The sequence below is a fragment of the Notolabrus celidotus genome, chromosome 16 (assembly GCF_009762535.1).
Source record: "Notolabrus celidotus isolate fNotCel1 chromosome 16, fNotCel1.pri, whole genome shotgun sequence".
Taxonomy (NCBI): domain Eukaryota; kingdom Metazoa; phylum Chordata; class Actinopteri; order Labriformes; family Labridae; genus Notolabrus; species Notolabrus celidotus.
Genome location: NC_048287.1, coordinates 3,906,106 through 3,932,718, shown reverse-complemented (window position 1 = coordinate 3,932,718; position 26,613 = coordinate 3,906,106). Strand labels below are relative to the sequence as shown.

The 26,613-nt window shown below is 45.9% G+C and overlaps 1 protein-coding gene across 4 annotated transcripts in view; it reads right to left on the bottom strand.

The window, feature by feature from the left end:
- arid1ab (AT rich interactive domain 1Ab (SWI-like)) overlaps window positions 1–26,613 on the bottom strand; it is a 94,849-nt gene that overhangs the window by 20,272 nt on the left and 47,964 nt on the right. For 2 of the 4 annotated variants that reach the window (XM_034704401.1, XM_034704403.1), the window contains exons 3-6: window positions 23,555–24,388; window positions 23,314–23,430; window positions 5,620–5,860; window positions 2,965–3,054 (exon numbers count right to left, since the gene is read on the bottom strand). In XM_034704401.1, the coding sequence (XP_034560292.1) occupies window positions 2,965–3,054; window positions 5,620–5,860; window positions 23,314–23,430; window positions 23,555–24,388 (1,282 nt within the window). Of the gene's footprint in view, window positions 1–2,964; window positions 3,055–5,619; window positions 5,861–23,307; window positions 23,431–23,554; window positions 24,389–26,613 lie in introns of all 4 variants that reach the window. The other 2 variants (XM_034704400.1, XM_034704402.1) reach the window with 1 other exon arrangement.

The window sequence follows — 26,613 nt, the reverse complement described above, 5'->3', positions numbered from 1 at the left end:
ATCAGAGGCACAAAACATTCTGCATTCAGGACTTAAATATCCAAACATCTGAAAGATGTTGTATTAAGTGTTTTATCATCAGAGCACAAATATCTGATTATTAAGTAAGAAGTTAGATTGTGAAGAAGTATCTTACTTAAACATCAAAACAACTCTGAAACAACATCACTGAAAGTAAACATGCATCTAAATTAGGGATGCAAGCATTTAATAGAGTATCAGTTAATTGATTTAGGGATGTCAATTTTAAGTATTCTTTGTGATTGATCTTTGGAAGTGTTAACGATCAATTATTGATTGACCAATAAAAAATCATTGAGATTTCTTCAGTCAAAAACAATGCTGAATACATTGTTTTTGTGCTAAATTATATTTTCCACAGCAACAACATGCATATAACTGACAGTACTGAATACAGGTAACATGTTTAACACGCTGATAATCAACAATCAGGCTCTTGGAAACAATCTCAGCGGACATATCTTAGAAAGTGAAGGCTCAGACTACTAATTGTGTTTTTGCTGCAATGAGACAACTGAACAGGAAAGTACTTCAGACTCCCAGTGTCCAGTTTTCTGACTACCTGGTCTAATGTATAATAATGAGCATGTGTACGCGGTCAGGTGTCACCCGGGAGCGCAACAAACACAACAGTCCAGCAGCAGAAAAGCTCAAACGGCTCTGATGTTCCTGTTCTGCACACATAGTGTACTAGCAATTCCCACCTCTTTAATTGATCCTCTTGATCCTCTTTAAAAAGCGCTTGTGGAGACGTGCAGCTGAGCGTCTCTGCTGTGCGCAACACCTTTAACCAGCTGATTTACATTAAACATGCTTTAAACTTAAAACACCTTTAACCAGCTGATTCACATTAAACATGCTTTAAACTTAAAACACCTTTAACCAGCTGATTTACATTAAACATGCTTTAAACTTAAAACACCTTTAACCAGCTGATTTACATTAAACATGCTTTAAACTTAAAACACCTTTAACCAGCTGATTTACATTAAACATGCTTTAAACTTAAAACACTTCCCTGATAGCTGAACCAAATATGAGACCACATGATGTTTGTTCCACATGATGGAAAATTGAAAACAAAAATGTGCTTGAATACGTTCTTAATAATCAATTAATCGATACTTGATTAATTGATTACATCCCTAAATTGAATGTTAAGAAATTACTTGAAACACGTATTTTTGTTTTCAATTTTCCATCAAGTGGAACAAACATCATGTGGTCTCATACTTTGTTCAGCTATCAGGGAGTTTTAAGTTTAAAGCATGTTTCAAAGTGAATCAGCTGGCGGCTGCGGCGATGTGTCAGGTCTCCACGTGTGCTTTTTAAAGAGGATCAATGCGCAACTGCTGCCAACAATGACATGAACACAAAGGTTGAAAACTTAAACAGGACAGTGGATTAGGGATGGGTACCGAATTCAGTACTTTTATAGGTACCGACCGAATTCCGTCGGTACTACCGAGTACCGACTCACGTAAAATCAAACGGTACCATGTTTCGGTACCTAAACGCATCCCTGTGACTCAGAGGGAGTGGAAGAGGAGGCGATTTTCCATACTTTCACCCTGTAATAAAGTCAGAGACTGACCGGGTGGACGTCTCTGCTCTCTGCATCTGCGTGGTAGCGCGCCAAACGGATCCTGCAGCTGACGGGTGCGCGCACTCACCGTGAGGCAGAACTGCAGGAGGATTAAGTTTATTTTCTACAGTCTATGGTTGAGACTGACCCTCTCGCCCCGACTACCTGCCCTGTTTATAACCGTTCCTGTGTGCGTGAATGCCCAACAAGTAAGTTGTGTGTCCTGTTATTAGAAAGAGAGTGAGAACTGACTTTTCCCGTTCATAGACATTCACGTGTGTTCATTGATAAACTCCCGAAAGAACAATTAGACGCCACGAGCACGTGTCAGCTAATATATCTAATCACCTATATAATCCTGTTTCTGTTCTTTTCATTTTAAATTAAATAAATATGTTAAATTAAACAAATTTTAGATTTTTTTTTTTTAATTAACATTACCGTTAACACACAAAAGTACCGAAGATTGGTACCGTTGAGTACCGATACCGATTCCCAGGTACCGGGTATCGGTACCGTATCGGTTCAAATGTGAAAGGTACCCATCACTACAGTGGATACACCTTTGGATATAAAGCCAACAGACTGGTGGGAATTGTTAGTACACTATGTTTGCAGAGCAGCAACATCAGAGCCGGCTGAGCTTTCCTGCAGCTGGACTGATGATGACCCGTTTGTCCTCCCGGCTGACACCTGAACACATGTTTATTTTTCTCAATAAGAATGAGTAGACAGAAAACTGGACACTGTGAGTGTGAAATATGTTTCTGTTAGTATTATGAGCCTTCACATTATAAGACTATGTCCTCAGAGAATATTCTTATGAGCCTGATCGTTGATAATCAGTGTTAAACATGTAAACGTATTCAATACTGTCATTTAAATGCATTTTGTTGCTGTAGAAAATATCATTTAGGGGAAAAAAACATAATTGGCCTTGTTTTTGACGTAAGGATAATACTGTTTTTCAATGATAAAATCGATAATTGATCGTTAACATTTCCAAAAGTCGATCACTGAAAATACTTGAAATTTACATCCCTAGTCTAAATGTTCAGATACATAATCCATGACCACGCTGAGTGAAGACCCTCGCTCTACCTTCCTCCAACATGCAGCAGGACTTAGTGTCTGTCTCCCGGTTCCCTGGTTTGACCTGACTCGGAGCACATTCTTATTTAAAGCTCCCGCTCCAGGCCGTGTTTACAGGAGCGAGGAATGCATACAAATGCAAACACTCTCCTCATAAACCTCCTGAGAACGAGGCGCACTTCTCACACCGTGCTGAAGACCGGTTCATTTTTCTCTTTTTGAAGCACCTTATCTGACCAGGCGGCAGAGTGGGACTCATGACTCACCCCTGTCCTGGCCCATTGCTGACTGGTTCATGGAAGGGTGCATGATGCTGTCCGACTGGACGCTGGGCGGCCGGGGAGGCATCTGATTACCTGCAGGAGACAGCAACACCACAGATCAGGATGAGACCCCACAGATAATCTATAATCTGACACGTTCAGTCTTTTGAATTCTGACATACTCACCCTTAAATAATAAAGCTATCACATCTGAATGAAACAGTGGAGTTATAATAATGAAGACAGACTACGACAGCGTCCTGGTGGCGTCTTGTCTAACTCCTCTCCACACTGAGTGACAGAGCTTCTGTTTCTCTCCGGCTCGGGATGGTTTACTAGCATCATGTCAGGAGAGAAATGTTCCCATCTGGCAACTCATTTCATCAATTATGAATGTGAGCCGTTGTATTTGTGAGAGGGAGAGAGTGCTAAATTAAAAATCTAAATCTCTTATGTTCACCAGATGATTTACAGCATCTAAGTCTCCACATCGAGCAGATACTCAGATTATTCCTCCTCATTAGGTGTTTTCAGACGGAGTATCACTCACAGTTTGCACTCTTTGGTGGAAGAAACAGAAGATCTCTGGAAACAATTGTTCTTCCATAAGTGGAGGTTAAAGTTCTCATGCTCTTTGACCCTCTGTTTCTGAGTCCATGGTCATAGTAAGATCTTAAACCTCTTCATCTTCTCACCTCATCACATTAAATATTAGAACTATGATCCATCAAGTGCTGTCTAAGGGCCCGTGTCCATTAACGTTGTTTCCACTGGCAGCACCTCGTTTCAACCAAGTTCTGTTCAGCCTCATCAGCTGATTTGTGCTCTCAGCGCTCTTCATAACCTGCTGCACTCGTAGAAGTCACTTCCTGATCAGCTGCGGTGGGGGCGAATCTTTGCCCCAAGTGGAGGAGTTTAAGTATCTCGGGGTAAAATAGAGCGTGAGACTGACAGGCTGATTGGTGCAGCGTCTGCAGAACCGCTGTGGTGAAGAAGGAGTCGAGGCGGAAAGCAAAGCTTTCAATTTACCAGTCGGTCTGCGTTCCAACCCTCATCTATGGTCATGAGGTGTGGGTCTTGACCCAAAAGGATAAGATCTTGGATACAAGCGGCTGAAATGAGTTTCCTCTAAAGGGTGTCTGGGCTCAGCCGTACACAGGACTTCCACGAGATCTGTGTCTGGTCCGTGTCCGTGTTTTCTTGTCCGTCAACACCCACCGGTTGTGTTTGCAGAACGCAGCACGGAGCAGGACCGCCGGACAGCTGGAGTCATGTGACCGAGGTTTTCCCACGGTAATCACTTTAAACAAGGATTCTCCTCCTCCTCTCCTCATCCATGTTGTCTTTCTGGTCCTCTGAAAACCTCTGACCTGTTGACTCCAGGCCTGGCTCCGCTCATCATGACAGTTTGTTGTTGTAGTTAAGTGAAATACGATCTGGTGATAACACAGAGTGTTTGATTCTGAAAATTAACCAGATGTTTTCATTTTGTTTTAGTGAAACCTGACTTCCTGTCCCGCTCCTTCTGCTCTGTTGAGATTGATGCGTCTTATAGAAGTCTTGTGTATCTAATCCGTTGCATTCCGACCTGCCTGATCAGCAGCCGGAACGCAACGGAGCGGATCCAGTTGAAGTTAACACATTGACAAGAATAGAAACCTCTCAGATCTGGAGCTCTGACGGATCGAAGACAGACCGGAGACGGATCTGGTGATATTTAGCCGTTAGAGAGAGGGTCAGGAGTTCAGACATCCGGAGGGAGCTCGGAGTAGAGCCGTTGCTCCTTCGCATTGAGAGGAGTCAGCTGAGATTGTTTGGGTATTTGATAAGGATGCCTCCTGGACGCCTCCCTTTAGAGGTGTTCAAGGCATGTCATACCGGGAGAAGGCCCCAGGGTAGACCCAGAACTCGTTGGAGGGATTATATCTCCTGCCTGGTCTGGGATTGCCTCAGGATTTTTTAGGAGGAGCTGGAAAGTGTTGCTGGGGAGAGAGATGTCTGGGTCAATTGGCTTAGACTGTTACCTCCTCGACCCGACCCCGGATAAGATGGAAGATGGATGGCAGCGTTTTGCTGATCGACCTTCATCAGACAGTGTGCGGGATTCTTGCAATTTGGATTCTGTGAGCTTCTTCTCACTTCTGTCCTCCGAAGGTGATGTGTGAAGCCTTTTTTTTTTCATTTTTGGACTGGACCTGATCAGTGACATCAAAGCTAAGAAGGGGGCGGGGCTTCTGATATAACAACAATGGCGGCAATGTCAATTCCTCTCACTTGTGTTCATATTTTCCTCTTGCTGAAGAGAGATAATAAGAGGCACACATCGTTTGAAAACAAACTCTACAGTCACTACAAACGGAAGCGGAAGTGCCGCAGGACAAGTTGCGTAACCAAGCAACAGTAAGCGCCTGAAAGAAGCGCCTTGAAATTCAGGTCACGAGCGCTGCCAGCTCAAAATACAGAGTCAGTGGACACAGCCTCTTATAAGTTATGTTGCATGATTCTGGACTTTGAAAAAACCTCTGATTAATATTTAAATTAAAGGGCTGAATTATGAAATCACAGAAATACAGAGATGAAGCTGAGTCATGTGACTTTTAGACAACAGCTTCCATTCAAAAGAACAACTTCATGTTCAGGTTCGTGTTCTGTGTTTACCTGGCACAGCAGCAGGGGACAGAGGGCCGGTGCGGGAAGGGGTGACGCTGGCAGGAGAGCCCACAGGTGATGGCGAGGGTCCACGTATGCCCGGCAGGTGGGGCGACGTGTGTGGAGAGAAGGGCGACTGGGCGGGATTGCTCTGCTCACCCTGGCTGCTGGACACCCCCGAGGTGCTGACGCCTGGGCTCAGAGCCCCCTCCGTACCAGTCGGCAGGTCATCGATGGAGCCCGACAGATCCTGGAACAAGAAGAGAGACGTGCAGAAAGATTCAATTGGGCTCAGCTTTTTTCATAATCTTGATCCCTGAAGGTGGAAAGATGACAATCAGTGCACAAGAGAAAGACAGTGACATCATTGATTTTAATGTGAAGCTAAATGCTCTTGGCTCTGACACTCAGTGAGAGTTGTCAGACTTCTTTATCATGAGAGATGATTTAAGACTAAAGAGATCCGTCCTCTGCAGCTTGAGGAAGATCGGGTCAGGATGAGGAAAGAAACATGATATATGACAAACACAAGGCTGTCTTCCTGCACAAATAAAGACCAGTTTGGATCAGACTCTCAGATATGAGAAAGGCAGATGTGTGTCTAACATGAGTCTGGTTCTGCTGGAGGTTTCTGCCTGTTAAAGGAAGTTTTTCCTCTCCGCTGTAACTGTCTAAATACTGCGAGGTGCAATGCTCATGGTGGATTAAGGTGGGGTCAGACTGAGTCTTTCCCTGTCTTGGTGTTGGGTCTCTGTTGATAATTTTACATAAAGTGGTCTATCGACCAGAGGTTCCCAAAGTGTGGGTCGGGACCCACTGGGTGATTGCGAGACACAAATAGAATGGGTCTTTTTTTTTTAAAGTTATCTAAAAATAGCACATTTTACCCATTATAATAAAAATGTTGACAAAAATAGTAGCTAAACTTGAAATAAAACCTTGAAAATAGAAATTGTAATGAGTTTTCTGTCTTTCTTTGTTTCCAGATGACTCCTAAGTTTAGGGTTAGTGAACAGTTAATTATCTAAAGCATCAGTAGCAGTAGGTTAATTCATAACAGCACAGGAAACACAGACACATGCTCATATAGGTAGGCTCATTCTCTGCAGACCAGCTAAATGAAGCCACATTGAATCACTTTGAGGGACAGTGGGGGTCACAAGTCTTTGGCACCTATATTTTGGGGGTCGCGGGCTGAAAAGTTTGTGAACCCCTGCTTTAGACCTCCTATGTTTGTAAAAGCCTCTTGAGATAACGTTTGTTGTGATTTGGCGCTATACAAATAAAGATTGATTGATATGCAAGAGCAGCAGAGAAATGTGGGGAATGTGAACCATGAGGATGTGATCATAAAGAAAGCTCCTGATGTCAGAGTCACGTTAAAGTCAAATGAAGACCGCAGAGATGCACTGAGGCCTCACAGCCCAGGGAGTCTGTTGTTCTCTTATACATGCCTGCCAGGCCTATTATGTTACGAACACATGTCCGGGTACAGTGAACTATTTTTACATCTTTTCAAATCCTTTAGCGCCGATAATGATCCGTCTTGGCAGGGAGGGCTCCGTTTGTTCGGCTCGCACAGAGAAAGTGGAGGGAAACATTTTTGAAGCAAGTCATCTGGGGAAGCGGTGGAAATAATTGGTGCTGGGCACCGGCTCTGATGCCATGTGGTGTTGTTACCGAGCCGCGCTGGCTGTCACACAAAGACAGGCAGGCGGGCAGGCGGGAAGGTAGGGAGGCAGCCGGAGATTATTATGTTTGTGAGGAGGTGAATGTTTACACACTGGCCACTCACGTGCAACCCATGTGCTCGCTCAGAAATGCAAGCTCATCTGCCAGTCACATCGGAGGAGGAGGGAAAAAAATGAGAGGGAGGGAAGGAGGGAGGAAAAAAAGCACTCATTGGAAGGTGGCCAACTATTCCCATAGAAATCTCACACTCGCAGGCTGGCTGCAGCCCCAAAGCCGGCGGTTTTGCACTTGAAACAGCGCCCGTTGCTATTTTTGGGACGTGACCTGATGGAGGAACCCCAGAGGGAGTGACAGGAGGAGAACGCTGATTCAGAACTCACCCCTACAATCCTCCCCCATCCTGTTCCCTCTGCCCTCCCTCCATCTCTTCCTGCCTGCACGAACGCACGCCTTTCTGACCCACACAGGAAATACACCAAGTCCACGTGAACGCAGCAGGAGGCTCCACATGGTGAGAAACATTCACTGTTTCATTCCCTGATTCTCATTAATGTTCACAGACGTAAAAAGAGGTCAGAACAAGACGCAGCCATGACAAGGCGCGCTCACATCTTAGCGCTCAGGAGCAGAGAGCAGAGATCAAACAGCATCACATTCCTTGTTTAAACAACCATGGCGGGATCTTTTTTTCAGAAGGCAGCATTGTCAGCTGACCTACATACCCCCCTCTCCCCGACCAGCACCGTCCCACCTCCACTCAGACATCACAAGACCGGTCATCTGACGGGAGCGCTCCGTCTGAAGGCTCCAGGAACAGACGCCAGGATGACCACCTCAGCAGCAGCCACACATAAATGCTGCAGATCAATGCACAACCCTGGCCTTGACCCGGACCATAGAGCAGGAGGGTCAGGGGTCAAGTCCTGGTGTTATGCCGGGGAGTCTGGATGACTTCAGAGGACACACAAACTGCAGAGTGTCCATACACCGGGAGGAAAAACTGCACCAAGAATCTGAGGTACTGCACAGACTTTTGGGGAGCTAACGATTGTTATATCATGAGCTTATCCTCAAATCTAATCAGACATCAGCTGACATAACTCAACCTCAAAAGGGACATGGGCAACATCTGTGGCTAGAGACCTGAGCCCAAACTTCAGACCTACTCACACTGACACAAAGATCTGCCCCACTACGCCTCTGTGCTTCACACTGAATCCAAGATGCTTTAACATTCGTTCCCAGCGTGTGATTCTACGTCGTGTTACGTCACTGTAGAAGTACGAGGCATGACTTGAGACCACGCTAGAGAGAGCTCTCACACACACTCAGACATGCTTGCATATGGAGCTATTATTGTTGCAAAAGTATTTGTACCTGTGTATTATGATCCACAAAGGCATACACACATCTACAAATGTGTAAACATATCTACAACTACGGTAATGATTGACAGATGTGTACATGAATCCACACACCTGTACACAGATCTGTAAATGTATCATTTACAAATGCATACTAGTCATGAATCTCTTAAAAGGCTGTTTGTTTTTCTGCTTGCTCGAGCCCGTGGAAGAGGCACGTCATGACGTCAGATTTACGTGACCGCTTTTCCCAGCAGCCCTAGCGCAAACTTTCCCTCACAATAACAACGATGGCGGACAACGGCAGCTTGTCTCCTCGGCTGACCGCTGCTTTGCCTTGGAATCCATTAGTCTTTGATTTTTTTTGCTGCAGGACAATGGTGGAAACATGTTTGGTTTGTGTTTTTAATCCCGGCAACCCCGCTCCCCCAGCCCTCGCCCCTGACGAAAGCGGTTTGTGGTTCTAGACCAGCAAAGAGTTGGAGCCGCTCTGGAACCGGTTTTCCCGGGTTAACTCAGAGTCGAAACACGGTAAACCGGTTCTCAATTGAGCGCCGGCTCCGAACCGGCCCTGAAACTGCCTCTGTCCAAAAGGGGTATTTGAGGGACAGTGGGGGTTGGGAGTCTATGGCACCAATATTTTGGGGGTCGTAGGTTGAAAAGTTTGGGAACCTGTGCTAAAGAGGAAACACTTGGCTGCACGGTGAAGCAGCCTACTGGAAAAGTTAATGACACAAAAATGTGCACAAACTGAGAAACTTTGACAAAGTGTGAGAACAAAAGAGTCAGAGGTTGAAAGAATCAAAAAAGAGAGTTCAGAGACTTCCTGAATCTTTCTGTTGAAGCCCAAACGTCCTCCGAGCCGCTGACGGGGAATCATTTCAACAATGAGGGTTCATACTAAATTATTCTGATATGCATCCGCCACACATGAATGTATGTATGCAGCATAGAGGGCAAACTCTGTAAATATCTGGCAGCTGACAGCTCGGATCCTTCAGCCTGGGTAAGCAGAAACATTGTACACACACTCTCTCACACACACACACACACCAGCTCCTACCTACTCCCACTCTGCAGTCATTGATTTTTCCCGACTCAATACTGCACAGCACCAGCCTGTTCTGCTGACTGCACAAGCCGGACAGCGAGAGGAGAGGAAGAGGAGGGAGGAGGAGGAGGAGGAGGGGGGAAAGGGGGAGGGGGGAGGGGAGGCTGATGATACGGATGTTGCTGTGGCTCTGCTATTCAACACGCTCATCATTAGAGGGTGAATGATGAAGGGGACATGGATCAGGCATGAGGAGGAGCTGAGGGACAGTTGGAGTGTGTGTATGTGTGTGTGTGTGTGTGTATGTGTGTGTGTGTGTTGAGAGGAGGGGGTTGTTTGTGAGCTTGGGGAGGGGGACGCAGTATTAAACCACGACAATTAAAACAGCTGATAGCACGAGAACGTACAACAGCACGGCGTGTTTGTGCGTGCAGGCAGAGGGAGGACGTGCGAGCTGTGCTGTGGAGAGAAGCAGAGAGCTGCAACTCTTTCTGTGGAGCTCCACAAGCTCCTCTCTATGGCAGCCATTTTGTGTTTTCACAGCACTGCCTAACATGGAACTTCAGAGCTGAGAGAAGGCTGCAGAGCACTGGTTGTCGTTTTTAAGGGTTAGAAAGAGCTAAAACTGCAGATTTAAACAAAGTCTGCTTTGAAAAATTCACCTGAGAATCCTTCAAAAACACATTTCTGACTCCTGAAGGTGAAAAAAGGAAGAGAGTCTTTACTACTCCCATTATTCCCATATTCTCTGCTCTGAGTCATCTGCTCTGCTCTAATGTATTCCATTTGCAGATTACTTCACTGAATCAATCAAGCCCGACCAGAGCCATTAGTCTGCCAAGCCAGCCGATTTCTTCTTCTGCTGCTTTTTCTTTTTTTGCACCTCATGAGAAACAGAGAGAAGAGAAGAAGAAGAAGAAGAAGCAGCTTGAGATAATGAAACATATCTGGATGGTGTGACCCTGGCCAGTAGTGTAACTAGATCTGCTGGTAGTGGTGGTAAGGAAGGAGAGAAGAGGAGCAGGAGGCGGAGGAGGAGGGGTGCAGAGTTCATCCCTCAGTCACACACTCTCCCTGACCCAGTCTTCTGTCATCCTCATACCTCAGGGTTTCACCAACCGCCGCCTAGTTGGCAGGCTTCCTCGTTCTCAGGCCTCCAGATGCTGAACACAATATACAGGAGGGAAGAAAAGAGCTCACTCACTCCAGACACACGCTCACACATCCCTCTGTGGTGAGGTGATAGCTGAGGAGTAAGAAGGGGAGGAGGAGGAGGAGGAGGAGGAGGAAAAAATGGCTGCATCTCAAGGGCTGCCATGGTTACTGTGATGCACGTGTTTGACACATTGGAGTCGACACAGCCTCCCTCCCTCCCTCCCTCCCTCACTCACTCCCCCCTGTTGCTGCCATCCCTCTGTCTGTCTGTCTCCCTCTCCCGGCGGCCTCCCTGTGAGCCTGGCAGGGTCACGGTGCAGTCAGCTACTACAAAAGAAGCAGCCTGTCATTGTTACAGGAAACGCAGACGCACCAAAGCAGTGCTCCTCCCCCCCCTGCTTTAATTACAGCCTGCAGGTCGGAGGAAGAGGAGGAGGCCTGGGAGACACATGGAGAGTGGACAAACACAAAACATCCAAACCCTGAGCTTCCTCGCCGTCTTTCCCGAGTCCCTGATGTTGATGTTTATACGCCGTGGATCTCGTCACTGAGAACACTTCAGCGCTGCGCTTTTACCACTCATTCATTCAGGGCAGAGTGGGCTTTTGATTTCTGAAACAGGGTCATGGGAAAAGTCATCTCTTCTCTTTTAAGCTGGAGATCAAGTGAAATTTCCTCCGCACACTTTCTAAGAGGGGTCTCTCTTCTTCTTTCTCTCGCGCAGCCTCTGAACGTGATTTCACTGAGGCACATTATCTGCAATCAAAGTGTTGAATCCGCTCGCTCCGACAACAGACAGACTTCAGGTGTTCACACAGACTCAACTTCAGCCTGTCAAAGCTGTGGAACCACCTGTGACGACTCCACGCGGCAGCTTCGCCACATAAAGGCAGGGGAAGGTGAGTGTTGAGGAAGAAGACGGACAGGTAGGTTTCCCTGACCTCCCAGCTTCCGCCCGGAGTGTCCCAGCTGCATCCTGGAGCTACAAGGAGCTTCTTTAAAGTCCACAGAAGGCAAGAAGACAGGCAGCTACAGCCCCAGCTCCAGGTTTGCAGGGCTGAGCTCAACCATAAGGGGGCACTCCCATCCCACTATGAGGGAAGAACTGGAGAGAGGAGGAGAAGCAAGGCAGGCCCCTGCCTCATACAGCAGCAGCAGCAGCCATTACAGGGTTTCACATGCAGCTCAGACTGAAGACAAACTCTGTGTAGAGTTTGAGCCACCTATAGGCGCACCACACACCCATGAGCCCATCCTCACGTTGGTGAACCGTGGAGAAGATCGTCCAAAAGCTGCTCAACTGATGGAGCAGAAACGTCTCAGCTCAGTTTTTAATTCTCCAAGATGTAGGCGACAACAAACGTCATCACGTCAGCAGAGCCGGGAGGGAGCACCCTCCTGGGGTCGGGTATCCAGTGTGGAGTATCAGTGCCACAGACACATTGTCTACTACCTCCAGCTCTCCAGAGATCACCATTACTCTGCTGCTTTATCACCCGCAGCCACGTGGGGCGGATAATAACACGGACACAAAAACACACGGGTGCTAGATGAAAGAGTGAAGCAGCAGAATCCAAAAGTCTGCCAGAGAATCAAAAATACATGTGACACTGATCAATAGTGCTCTGCTTGAGCATTCCTGAGTGATACGGGACTGGAGAGAGAAAAGGAAGGCCAACAATGAATCTTAATCAATGAGCACAGAGTTCTGTTTTAAACGCTCCACATTTGCCTAATTGAGCTTCTCTGTGGGGGGAACACAAAAAAAAAGGGGGGTGCAAGACACACAAACACTGCTGCAGTCTGTGCGTAGCAAGATGAAGGGAGGCAGTGGAGGGAGGGAGGGAGGGGAGGGGGGGTCTGATTGCTGTGAATAATGGGGAGATGGTGTGTGTATGGGGGGGGCCTTTTGTAGAGATCACAATAGTAGCAGGGAGTCCCAGGGCAGCGCACAGATGCCCGAGTGAGGCAGGCAGCTGCCCAGCCCGAGGTGAGGGGTGCTGGGATGCAGAGAGCGAGGGGGCTGGAGGGGCCTCGGGGTGAGGGGGAGGGAGGGGGGACTCCAGACCCCTATAGCCAGTCTGCCTGTTCTCTAGAGCAGCAGCAGCGCCCCTCCCCTCCACTGTCACACACACACACACACACATACACACAGCTTGTCTAGAGGGCGCCACCAAAGCAACCGACAGAGAATTAACTGTGGGGAGGGGAGAGAGAAATAATATGGAGGTTATTTCATAGAGTGAGGGTTAATTTCATTGTGAGGCCGGCTTCATCCATCCAGCCTCAGCAGCTTGTTCCAGTGAGAGCGAGAGAGCACAGACAGTGCTGCAGTCAGCCACAGTCTTTGTGCTGCAAAACTAGCTCAGCCCAGCAGAAATGGAGGCAGAGGGGAGGGGCATGGGAGAGTGTGAGAGTGTGTGAGCGAGCGGAGAGAGCGAAAGAGGGAGAGGGAGAGTGCTCTGTGTGTGTGTGTGTGTGTGTGTGTGTGTGTGTGTGTGTGTGTGTGTGTGTGTGTGTGTGTGTGTGTGTGTGTGTGTGTGTGTGTGTGTGTTAAAGAGGAAAAACAGAGCTCTGGGTTTGAGAAGAGCTGAGAAACAATTCACTGAAGCAAACGCAAAAACAACACACTTTGTCAGCAGATTGAATTTTCTCAAGAACATTAATTAAAAATCACATAGAAGGAAGAGAAAGAGGGTGAGAGCAAGAGGGAGCGGGGGAGAGAAACAGACGAGCTGAGAGCAGGGAGGAGGGAGGGGGGAGGAGGGAGGGTGAGAGCGAGTGAGAGCGAGTGAGAGGCGCCCTGGAATCTGAATAAGACATGTCCTCACAGGAAGCAAGGGCCCCAGAATAGCAACAGGAAACCGGCCCCGGACTCTGAATACTGGCAGCGTCAGAGCCTCGCAAAACAAGGCTGCGCTGCACAGCGTTATGAAAGCTGATTTACTGAGAGAAGAGAGAGAACGAGGAAGGGAAGAGGAGGAGGAGGAGGAGGGGTGGAGGGCGCAGGCAGCGAAAGAGAATTTAGATAGAAAGAGGAACAAGAGAGACTGAAATATATATAAAAAAACAGAGAGAAGGAGAGAAATGCTGCAAAAAACAGTTTCATATTGAAGAAGGCGAGGAGGAGGAGGAGGAGGAGGAGGAGGAGGAGGAGGAGGAGGAGGAGGAGGAGGAGGGGGCTGGGCTGGGGAGAGGAGAAGGGAAAAAAGTGGGCCGGCCTTGTCAGGCTGATTGCTCCAGAGCTATGTCGCAAAAACAAGCTTAGCTGCAGGAGGAGAGCAGAGCGGGGCTGGGCTGAGCAGGGAATGGGGATTGCAGGAGGGGGGACTCAGAGTTGATCAGCACCAGGGCTGGAGGATCCCTCGGTTCCAGATCAGGAGGCTTGGTACATAACATTAAAGGTCATTAAAGGGAGGGGGGGGGGGGGTCTGCTGTTGTAATGTGGGTGGTCCCTGGGCTGGGTAAGACTGGATTCATGCAAAGGGTGGGGTCTAATAATGTTGAGGTGGATTTAAAGGTGGGAGACGAGGACCAGATCGAGAAAGGAAGATGATCCTCTGCAGTTCGAGGCCCCTCACCGAACACTCCTTCATACTGGACTCCTCAGCAGTGGATTTAAAGCTGATAAATAAAAGATTCTACTTCATCACATCATGTTAACAGATATACAAAATAAAGAGAGTCAGCCCTTCCTTCAAGATAAAAGCCCTCCAGATGAAACCTCTTATTTGGAAATGGCGAGGGGGGGGGGGGGCGGGGGGCTGGAGACTCGAGGACAGAAAAAACAAACTCCACTGCGAGTGTGTGACCAACATGTGACCTTCCTCTCGAGTCTGGAGCACATTCAGACACATCAGAAAAGAGGAGCATCACAACCGGGGGGCGGTCCTGAGTGGGATTAGTCCCACAGCGTAGAAAGGGGGTGTACAAAAGACGTGGGAGCGCGGACAAGGAGATTTGAGAAGGTGGTACAGAGAGGGAGAGAGGGAGGGAGGAGAGGGGTGGGGGTGGTGGTGGTGGTGGTCTCAGAGTGGTTCTCATGAGCTGACGTGGACAGGAAGTGTCACTTCCAGAGACTTTAAGAGCCGGACAATGACAGCAGAGCCTGCAAAGAGAGGTCTGCTGGAGACATGATGGACCACACGATTAAGACATCAGTTCACTCCCTGATATTCATCTGTTGGCTGAGCAACCATGTCACTTTGAGTTTGATTATTAAAGGGCTCTTCCAGACATTTAGCACTGCTTTTATCATACAGTTGATCACCAGATTCTTCTCAAGCTTTGTTTAGGTATTAAAGGTAATGTCCTGAAATGGTTCCAACCTTCTCTGTCCACCTTGGCCAACACTCTTCAGCAGAGGCCCCTCTAGTTTGTGGGGTCCCTCAAGGCTCTATTTTGGGGCCAGTACTGTTTTCTTTATATATGCTTCCACTGGGGTCCATCTGTAACCCTCCTATTATCCTTGGGGTCAATTGGACCCCATTCAATGTTTAACATCTCTAAATTAATGACTAACCTCGTTTTTTGGCTTCATATTTCATGACTTGTTCTAATTTAATGGGGACAACTGTGAAACATAATATTAAGATGTTGATATGTTTCCTGTAAAAATGTAAGTATCGGTGTTCCTTGGGGTCAATTTGACCCCAGGCTGTTTTAGCTGTATATAACATAAGAAATATCAACATTTTACACACATTTGTTTTGGTTGTTTTGGATGATACTGAGGTCACTATAACCAAGGACACTTCTTCATGCAACTGCAGGAGCTGGGATTGAACCGCCAACATTTAGATTGAGATATAATATTTCCAGCCACCATGTGTCTAAAGACATTCAATGATGAGTCCTGTGTCATACGTTTTGATAACATAGAAACAAGGCAGGGCGGAGGAGAGTGTGACAAACTCGCAGCAGTTTGATGTTCTGTTTTAAAAATAAAGTCCTTCTGAATGCTTTAAATTGTGTTTATGCTTAAAATATGTTTTATTTAAAGGCTATTTAGGTAGTCAACAAAGAAATATAAAGTATCTGACACATAAACCTGGGTCACAATCAGTTTCTGGAGGTTTAAATTGCTTTAAATAAAGGATAAAAGATGTTAGTACATTTGAGGGTAACAGGAGGGTTAAAAAACACGACACGATCTCTTTACATTGTTTTGCAGATGATTTGCAAATGTATCTGTTTTGAAAAACAAATGACTCCATGAAAGCCTCATTGATCTCAGAGATGTGAGATCATAAATGGAGTTAAACTTTTTGAGTGTTAATGAGAAGAAAACTGAAATGATTGTTTTTGGTGAACCTGATCTGCTGGACGGCACAGTGTTTTTGGTAATTTGGTGTCTCCCTGTCGCCCTTCTGTCAGGAACCTTGGTGTCATCATTGGCATCTATTCAACGATTATTTGAATAATCATCCCCCCCACACACACACATCTATAGACACACACACACACACATCCCATTAACAGCCCGTATGTGTGGCAGTCTCGTTAACCAGCAGCAGGACGAGGTGCTGCTAGTAGCGCGCGAGGAAGTGTCTTCAGAGGAGTAACCTTACAACACAGATGAAGCGTCCCTTTCATAAGATACAATGTTTGAGTTGTGATAAAGGAAATACAAAAGACTCCTTCAATCCCTCCTTCCTCTCGGCTCACTTCCTTTCCTAGAGAGACATTCTCTGATAAAGAGAGAGGAATATTTGAGCACAAAGACGACTGTTTTCCTGTTGCTGTACTCACTGCTGGTTGCTCTAGATTCTCATCAGCTACATGCCTGCACTGTGAAGGTGTACAGACACTTCCATGAAGACAGCATCAGTTAGAGGGAACCGTCAGCATGGTAAATACTCAGCGGTTAAACTGTGCATGTGTGTCCTGGAGCCAGGAACCAGCTCAACCTGCTCAGCTTGTTCCACTACGGCTGCCTGTGCTTCCCCTCCCTCCTCCTCTTCCTCCTCCTCCTCCTCCTCCTCCTCCGCAGCCCTGTTTCTCAAACTGACTGTTGCTTTCCTACCTGCGCCTTCCAGCAGGCGCTGAGCCTCCTGTACTCCTTTATTCCCACCTCAACAGCGGCCTAACAGACGCTGGGCTTTCAGCACCTGGCTCAAACAGACCCATCTGTGCTCTGGATGAGGTGATGTCTGGCTGGCTCCGTGTGAAAGCTACTAAAGTAGCTAAATAGTGCTTACCTCTCAGCCGCTGTTGGATCGGGATTCAAACGCGTTCCAAGCCAGATTAAGTCAAAGGAGTCTGTGCAAATCTCTGCAGGTTCTTACAAAATAAACACCTTTTTCCTCCCTCAAATGAAACCTAAAGAGCTCTTTCTGCACTTACCTATCGTCAGCTGTATCTTAATCTGGAAAGCATGGCTCTTATTCAAAACTAGACTTCCCTATCATCCGTGACAATGCACCAGCACAAGAACAGGACACCTTCTTTCTGAATTAACAGGAAAAAGTGTAATCGGCTGTTTTTACAAACCAGCAGTAAACGGAGGACGGTAAAATAATACAAATATGTAAATGTAATTAGCTACATAATTGCATTTCTTTGTGCTGCAGTTACTTTTGAATCAGACAATAAGCTTGCTGGTGAGCGACTCAATTTTTTGCACAGCCAGTCTAAAGTCTGAGGTCAGTACCTCAACCACTGTCACACATTATTCAAGTTTTTATTCTGATGTTATTTTTTCTCTGGAGTCAAACTAAAGAAATACAACTTCTTAAAGCTAGAGTTGGTAGTCCTGGAAAACTAGCATGTATTTGAATGTAGCATTTCCTCAGGACTCCATTGAACCCCTCCCCCCCTCCCCTTGGAGCTTGGTGCTTGGAGCCCGCCTCCTCGGTGCAGGAGGCTGGCAGAACGGAAGGGCGGGATTTGATTGGTTTCATCATTTGGCTCCTGATTGCAGTGATTGGTTGGTGTTTTCCCAGGGTTACTCCGGCTGTAGATAGCAGCTTTTTTTTACCTCTTTTTTAAGAACACATTATGTATTTGTGGTGGGTTGAAGATCAAAAGGCCTTGGATTTACTCGTCTGAGTTCACTTGAAGAAGTAAAACTAATAAACAAATTCCTTTAATCCACAGTTTTGTTAAGCAATCTTACTGGATGATTCAAAGTCAAGTTTTCCTAAACAATGAACTATACTACAGTAACGAAACCATGTGGCTCGGTCCTTAATTGATCCTCAACTCTCTGCCACAGTCTCACCCTACCACAACACTAAAGAGCTCTCTGTCTCTCTCTGTCTCTGTCTCTCTCTCTCTGTCACTCTCTCAGTGACAGTAACCTAAGTCACAGCAATACCATACTGCTTTTAACTTTATGGAAAATTCAGATGAATTAAATAAAGCTAGGGTTGGTAGTCCTGGAAAACTAGCATGTATTTGAATGTAGCATTTCCTCAGGACTCCATCTAACCCCTCCCCCCCCTCCCCTTGGAGCTTGGAGCCCGCCTCCTCGGTGCAGGAGGAGGGCATTTGATTGGTTTCATCATTTGGCTCCTGATGGCAGTGATTGGTTGGTGTTTTCCCAGGGTTACCAGGGTTAATCCGGCTGTAGATTGCAGCTTTTTTTACCTCTTTTTTAAGAACACTTTATGTATTTGTGGTAGGTTGAAGATCAAAAGGCCTTGGATTTACTCGTCTATGTTCACTTGAAGAGGAAAAACTCCCACAGGACTTCGAAGTAAAACTAATAACAAATTCCTTTAATCCACAGTTTTGTTAAGCGATCTTACTGGATTATTCAAAGTCAAGTTTTCCTAGACAATGAACTATACTACAGTAACAAACCATGTGGCTCGGTCCTTAATTGATCCTCAACTCTCTGCCACAGTCCTCACCCTACCACAACACTAAAGAGCTCTCTGTCTCTCTCTGTCTCTCTCTCTCTCAGTGACAGTAACCTAAGTCACAGCAATACCATACTGCTTTTAACTTTATGGAAAATTCAGATGAATTAAATCAAATTACTTTTAGCTGTCTTTTAACACATTTTATAACTTAACTTACACAATGAAAATAAAGATTGACTTTCAACCCTAAATTATACTGATTATTTATTTACTTTTAACATGTATGAATGTAACTCGGCCCTTACAGTAATGATTGCCATCAGGACATAAAGATCATTTTAACCAGTATAACAAAAAGTGGATCTAAATCTGATTACCAACCCCAGCTTTAATCTGTTAAATAAAACTCATATTGAGTCACACTGGAGGAACAATACTGCAGGGTAATCCAAATCAGCTAAAGTTTTGAAATCTGCCATGAGATGGAAACATTTCCATGTTCACAAATGTAACAGTTTTTATATCACTTCCAACACACCTTCATGCAAATTCAGACACTACACTCCCTCAGCGAGTTGCTCTCAGAGCTCTTTGTGAAGCACATTTTATTCCTGGAGTCATTCAGAATTACACACACCGTCTATGTTTTGTGATGATGTCTGAAAGCCAAAGCGTTTGAATTTTCTGGAGGTTACAGACACGGGCGCATTAGAAAAGACTAAGAGCACATGTTGAATGATGTTGGCCTGTTGGAAGGCAAATGTGAGCGTTTGCATCAACATCTCAGAGTGAAACACGGTCAGCAGCATTTCCACGAGTCTCAGTTTCAGGAGCTCTGAATGCTTACAGCGATTTTAAAATGAAAACTGTGGAATTAGCAGAACAAACTGAACAAAGAGGTGCTTCTGAATCTGAAGAATAAGGAGACATGTTGGATGAATATGAACTTCTGACATCAGACAGTTGTTTGTTACAATACAGTTAGGTTTCATTAAGCATGGATCCTCTATGTGTGATAATATAATACAAAACTTAAGTCTTCATTTTCAGGTGCCACAGTTAACATGGGTGTGTATTATATACAATTAAAAAACAGACCCAACAGACTAAAAAACATTCCTCTTGTTAGCTGCATACTCCACCCCTTAAATGATTCAAACTCATCTTTCAACCATCATTTTTATTTCTGTTACTACAAACTTTTAATTTATTTGAACAAGCAAGCCTTTTTATGACATTTTTAAACTAATTTTCCTTTTTTTCTTATTTGATCTTATATATTAAAATATTTGATGTTTTCATGCTTATGTTTGTTTAATGTCATATTTTAAATTGGATATTTTCTGACAAGGTATGGCTTTATGGAATGAACCTGATATTGGATCTATAAGATGTTGGGCATACAGGGACCCTGCGGGGGCGTCAGGAGGTCTCAGCCAGCTTTAGGCTGCGACTTGACACAGAAAAGATTCAATGTGTGAGTCTTAATCCTTGGGAAGAAGTTCTGAGATGAATCGAATGATTAAAGGTTCATTTCTGTTAAGACAAGATCAGTTGTGGTTCTGTGTCCGGCTGGACAGTAAGACTCTGCAAGTTACGGACTTCAGAGCAGTGAAGGGGGGGCTGATTATTTATAATAATCCCTCCTAATTTAAATAAATAATAAATAAATAACACTATTTACTATGTATGTTAAGTTACAGAAGTACAGAGAGAGAGAGAGAGTAGATCAAACATAACTGTCTGCATATAAATGTAAATGTTTGAAGTGTTTGCTGTATGTTTTTGTTGATTGTTCCTAACTCTGTAAAGCACTTTGAATTGTTCTTTGTATGAATGCTGCTTTTTAAATAAACTTGCCTTGCCCTGCCTATCTGCTCATGACACCTGTAGGAGTCCAGTCGTCTGTCAGGGTTACGCTCTTATCCAGCACGGTCTCATCTGCACACGGTGTCATGTGCACAGGGCGAAGAGGAGGGAGGATAAGAAGAAAGTTCATCTCCACCTAAACGAGATTACAGCCTCGCACAGCCAATCACAAAGCACCGATGGGGAATCCCCGAGAAGTCGGAGGAAAATAAATAAAAATAGCCCCAGCCTGGCCTGCTCGGCCAATGGTGGAGCCCGCAGAGAGATGTATAAATAAATAAGAGAAATAAATAAAAGAGGAGGGAAACACATCCTGAGGGCATCCCCTACTGGCATAGACAGCACTGCCTCTCATCCCTCCCTCTCTCTCTCCTTCTCAGCGTCTCCCACTCCAACCAATCACTCACACTATTTGAAGTTATTTGCTTGCGCTCCCTCAATCCCTCAATCCCCCCCCCCCCCCCCCCCCCTCAAAGCCCTCCCTTCGCCGCAGACTTCGCTCCCTCACTTTCATTCTCTCTCATTAATGATCTCATTTCTCACTCTCCTTCCCTGAGGCCCAGAATGAGGTTAGCTCCGCAGTCTGACCTATAAACAGTGCCATGGAAACTGCAACGTGTTTGAGAGAGACACCTCTTTAACAGGAGGATGGGGGGGGGTGAGGTGAGGTGGGGAGGGAGGGAAAGGGGTTCTCTCACCTTTATCTTAGCCAGAGGGCTATCAGGAGCCAGATTTGCTTCACTTTCAACAATCCTCTTCCTGGCAGAAACGCTCGTTTTTTGCCCTCTCACACTTTTTTCTAACACATCTTTCGAAACCTGCACTGCTGGAGCTCACTGAACTCATCCTTGGCATCACTTTGTTGTGTGTGTTTAGAAGAGGCAAATCAAGAGATGGCACATTTATACTCTTGATATGTATGCTGCATATTAAAGTCCAGCCTGACAGACACAGGAGGAGGCTGGAATCACTGCATGAGACACACTTTTAATACCTTTAGTTCATCTATAAAGTGAGCTGCTTCCTGCACATCAGTGGCACCAATACAGCAGTTTAAACACAGAGAGAGGTGTTATATCGTGTTATGATATTATACCCAGAAGATGCAACCAATTGCTGGAGGCATGAGTCCAGCAGCGCCACTTTTAAACACTATTCTCCCTCGTTAAGGTCATAATCGAGCATTTAAAGCAAACAGTGGTGCACTTTAAGTAAATAAAGAAAATGAGGTGCTGGTTTGATTGACTTCTCAAAGGGGGTTAAAACCACAGACTGTATAAATATGGACGTAGGATCCGTGATGTCACCCAAGCGCTGTTTTGAGGCTGATCGTCAGCGAGAGCCATATTGCTGCTGTCGAGTGATTGTGACGTAAAGAGGCGGGCTTTGAGCCTCCTAGCCAATAGCTACAGTGTTCCCACCTGTTAATCAAGTCAGCTGTGCCTCTCATTGGTAGTTAATCTTAATATCTTCGAAATTGCCGCGTTAGAAAAAAATTCACCCCCATACAGTGTGTGCTGATCGAGAAATGAGCTATCCAGACTACACTGGTCTTTTGAACCAGGCTGTAAACATGTTTATTTCTGCTGTAAAGATCAGCTTCTTTCAATTGGTGTGTATGTGGTTTCCAGTACTTCTGCAGCCAGCCTCAAGAGGATCCTCAATGAACTGCAGTTTTTAGCACTTTCACATTGGACTCATATTTTTAGACTGGAGGTTTCCATTGGTTGAAACAAGTCTCAGCTGATTGGTCGTGGGCAGGTACAGTATCAGAAATGGCAGAGTCCATCTTTACCTCACAACTTTCAATGCTACCGCAGGCTGAGCTCAAATACCAAATAGATGGTTCTGGTGGAGAGAGCTATACATCTGCAGAGAAACTGCACATTGCTGAAAGTGAAACCTTCTTTGAAAATCAGCAAAATAATAACAAAGAAGAAATACAAATACAAAAAAGGATATTGGAGCCAGTTATGAGCTTTTTTACACCGGTATAAACACCGGTATTTGTCCCCACCCTGACTTTCAGTGTCGGTGCATCTCTAATCCATGATTCACGATACCCGTAGCTCAGTTGAAAGCACAGGAAACAGACAATTCAACGTACTTAGACAACAGGTCACATGAGAATTAGTTTCAGTGTAAAATAAAGTGAATATTTTTAAAGTGATTAGTTTAAGGAAGCAGAGCTTTGTCACCTAGCAGAGCACAATCCACGTCTTCAAGTCAGTTTATGATTTCAACTTAAAGGTCATCATGACAGACACAACAACAGTATCAGTATTGGTCTTAATCTCTTATCACTCTGACTCAAATTTAAAGACTTCCAGCCCTCCAGCTTATCCTCACTGGTCCTTTATGTTAGTTTAGTATTGACTGCTATGAGAATGAGTTACTGATAACTGCAGTTACTTTAGGTACTTGGCTGTTTTAAGTCCAAACCCAGGAGCAGTTTGTTTTGTACAAATTAAAATATGTTTGAATGACACAGAATGCCACTCAAAACCAAACTTGAACGAGATCTGGAAAATCTGTTCTGGTGAAATAATCTGTGCGTATATAGGTGTTAGAAGGTGGAAGTAATGGCAGTAGGATGAGTTCACACATTGGTTGTCAAAAATTATAAAAGTAAATGTCTAAAAATGGAAATAAACTTAAGTCCCTGTAATGCTTCATCTAGGAAACCTGCGTGTCTGCCTCTGGTCTTTGTAAAATGTTTTGAAAAGCACAAGTGTGACGTAAAAAGAAAGGACAGTACGCTCACCGGGAGACTGGATGGCCGGCCCTGCATGCTGTCATCTTGACTGCTCTTGTTGGAAGCCATGGGCTGGTTGGAAGGAGGAGCGCTGGACTGGGAGCTAAAGGAATCCTGGGAGAGTTCCTGTTATAGAAACATAAAGGAGGTGATGATACAGACACAGATCACAGAATGGATGAACCTGGAGTCAGAGTCCAGGTTCATCAGAGTCAGTCCAGCTGGGATCTGAAGCGTGTGTTGATATTACCTGTGGAGGAGGTGGGAACCTCTGATATGGTGACTGCTGCTGTTGCTGTTGTTGTTGTTGTTGCTGTTGTTGCTGTTGTTGTTGTTGTTGTTGTTGTTGCTGCTGTTGCTGTTGTTGTTGTTGTTGTTGTTGTTGTTGTTGTTGCTGCTGCTGCTGCTGCTGCTGCTGTTGTTGTTGTTGTTGTTGTTGTTGTTGTTGCTGTTGTTGCTGTTGTTGCAGGGGAGGCGTCTGCGAGTAAGGTGATGGCTGACCCTGCTGGCCGTGTCCTGGGGGTTGCTGGGCCTGAGGAGGAGGCCCTCCTGGTTGTTGTTGTGGTTGTTGTTGTTGCTGCTGTGGTTGTGGGGGCCCTTGCTGCTGCTGCGGCTGCGGCTGCGGCTGCTGTGGAGTTTGCTGCTGCGGTGGCGGCTGCCCTGGTCCTGGGGTTTGTGGATAGCCAGGCTGGCCCTGTGGGCCTTGCTGACTTTGAGGACCTGGTCCCTGCTGCTGTTGAGGTTGCTGCTGCTGGGGTGAGACGTAGGCCGGTTGCCCTGGCTGAGACTGTGGGGGCTGGCTGTAGGGAGGCTGACCTTGAGCAGGGCCGTGGGGGCCTTGGGATTGTTGGTATGGGGGTCCTGACTGCCCGTGTTGGCCTGCAGGCTGTGTCGGGTGGCCCTGTTGGGGGTAAGAAGTTCCAGAGCTGCCCGGGGGTTGGCCGGCGTATGGAGGCTGCTGCTGCTGCTGCTGCTGCGGTTGCTGCTGCGGCTGGCCGGCATGAGGGGGAGGTCCATGCTGACCATAGTAGCCTTGGCCCTGCTGGCTGTAGCCGCCAGGTCCCTGCTGTCCGTAGGCCGACATCTAGACAAGAGGACAGACATGATGGTTTGGATCAACAACAGGTCACACAAAGGAGAGCGAGGCGACAAAGTTCAGGAATTAAAAGGGTGAATTAGACATCTGGAAGATAATCGTTGTCGTCATTTTTTTGGGTGTTTGTATTTGTCACCCTCAGAGGATCTGGGTCAGCTTGGCCCCTTCGAGGAGAAACTGACTGGAACTGAACGGAAGCTAGGCTATCAACCGAGTCAACTCTACCACTTCGAAGCTCTGACTCGAACACTGATGTCTGCGAGTGTTCGCTCCAGCTATGCGTTTTGTTTTTATGCACCATGCATTGTAAACACGAACACTTTGGTCCGCCTCTGTATTTTCAAATCTCTGCTCAAGAATGATACACGCTCCGTTTCTTCTCTTGCTCGACTTTAAATGAGAGCCGACCCTCGATGATCATTGAGTTTAAATAAAAGGTAAACATTGAGACATTTTTCAACACTTCAGAAAGCGTATGTGTTTGCACTGTTCAAAGGCGAGACACATATGTTCCTCCGTCTAAACAAAAGGGCCAAGCTGACTGGGATCCCCTGTGTAAATACACTTACTATTCATTAGTACATATTCAACCTCACGACGGAAAGACAGAACTATCCCTTCAAAAGAAAAACAAGTACAGCTGAAGTTAGCAGCAGCTCAGCAAGCAGCCCCTGAAGAACCATTTCTAACATGACCATATTATTCACTGTTTTATGGACTGAAATGAATGGCTCGTTTGCTTCAGACGGACGGAGAGATGTGGGGATCATCTTCAACAATGAGGTCTGAAGAGTCCCAGATTAAAAACAGAGGCAGCTTGGTTCACAGCCCCTCATGGTGTCTGCAGAAGAACATTTAACAGGTTTGATTTTACCTTTAAAAAGGACACTGCCTTATAGATGTGTGTAAATAAACACACTCTTCAAACGTGTTAAAGGCCCTGGGAACCCAAATCAACAAAAACATTCTACCTATAATATTTCAGACCATATGTGAAAACTAAAAACTATGTAAAAATATTAGTACTCAACTTCGATCCATTTTTCAAATATGTTCAATTAAGTTTTTTTTTACACCTTTTCACATTGGGTTTTAAGGGGGCTGGTTTAACCTGATATTTATTACATAATAAATGTCCAACCAATCAGAAATGAAACACTGAGTCACGTGCACACATGTTCAACAAAACTACTCCGCTCCTGCTCAGACCGTCTCCTGAAGTCTTGGCCAGCTCCCCTCAGTGTTGTCTTAGCTGTTAGCTTGTTTGCTAATCACCTACTGCCTGTAATCTGTCTGTATAGCTGTCTCTCTGCTCTTTGCACAGCTGTGCTCGTGTGTCCCTGTCTGCACATCCACCGCTGAAGATGACAGCTTGATGTCATTCTTCTATTTTCATAACTGCGGTGGATTTGGGGAAATTTTGGGACACGGTTGAGTTGAGCCGCGGCCGAGTGGCTAAAGCAGGTTCACTAACTTTCCCCAGGACCGGTCCACTATCTTTCCCCTGGACTGGTCCACTAACTTTCCTCAGGACCGGTCCACTAACTTTCCCCAGGACTGGTTCACTAACTTTCCTCAGGACCGGTCCACAAACTTTCCCCAGGACTGGTTCACTAACTTTCCTCAGGACCGGTTCACTAACTATCCCCAGGACCGGTTCACTAACTTTCCCCAGGACCAGTCCACTAACTTTCCCCAGGACTGGTCCACTTACTTTTCTCAGGACCGGTTCACTAACTATCCCCAGGACCGGTTCACTAACTTTCCCCAGGACCGGTCCACTAACTTTCCCCAGGACCGGTCCACTAACTTTCCCCAGGACCGGTCCACTAACTTTCCCCAGGACCGGTCCACTAACTTTCCCTGAACAGCTCAGAGTTTAGACAAACAGCTCCGTCTGACACCCGGAGCCGAGCTCCTCTGCGTGCACATACCACACTTCAGCCTCCTCTGCTCCGGGCGTGCACATACTACACTTCAGCCTCCTCTGCTCCGGGCGTCCCATGGTCCTGATGCCCCGGAGACTACGGAGTGATAAAACTAATAAATGATAGAAGTCCTGATTCTGAAGTATTTTGTGACTCAGCACTCAGAGACCATTGGAAATGAATCATTTTCAGATTCTGGAGTTTTGATGTCTTTAGATTCAGAGTCAGACGGCTCAAACATGCAGGCTGTGAACTCTCTCTTGACCTGTCAATCAAAGAGTTAGG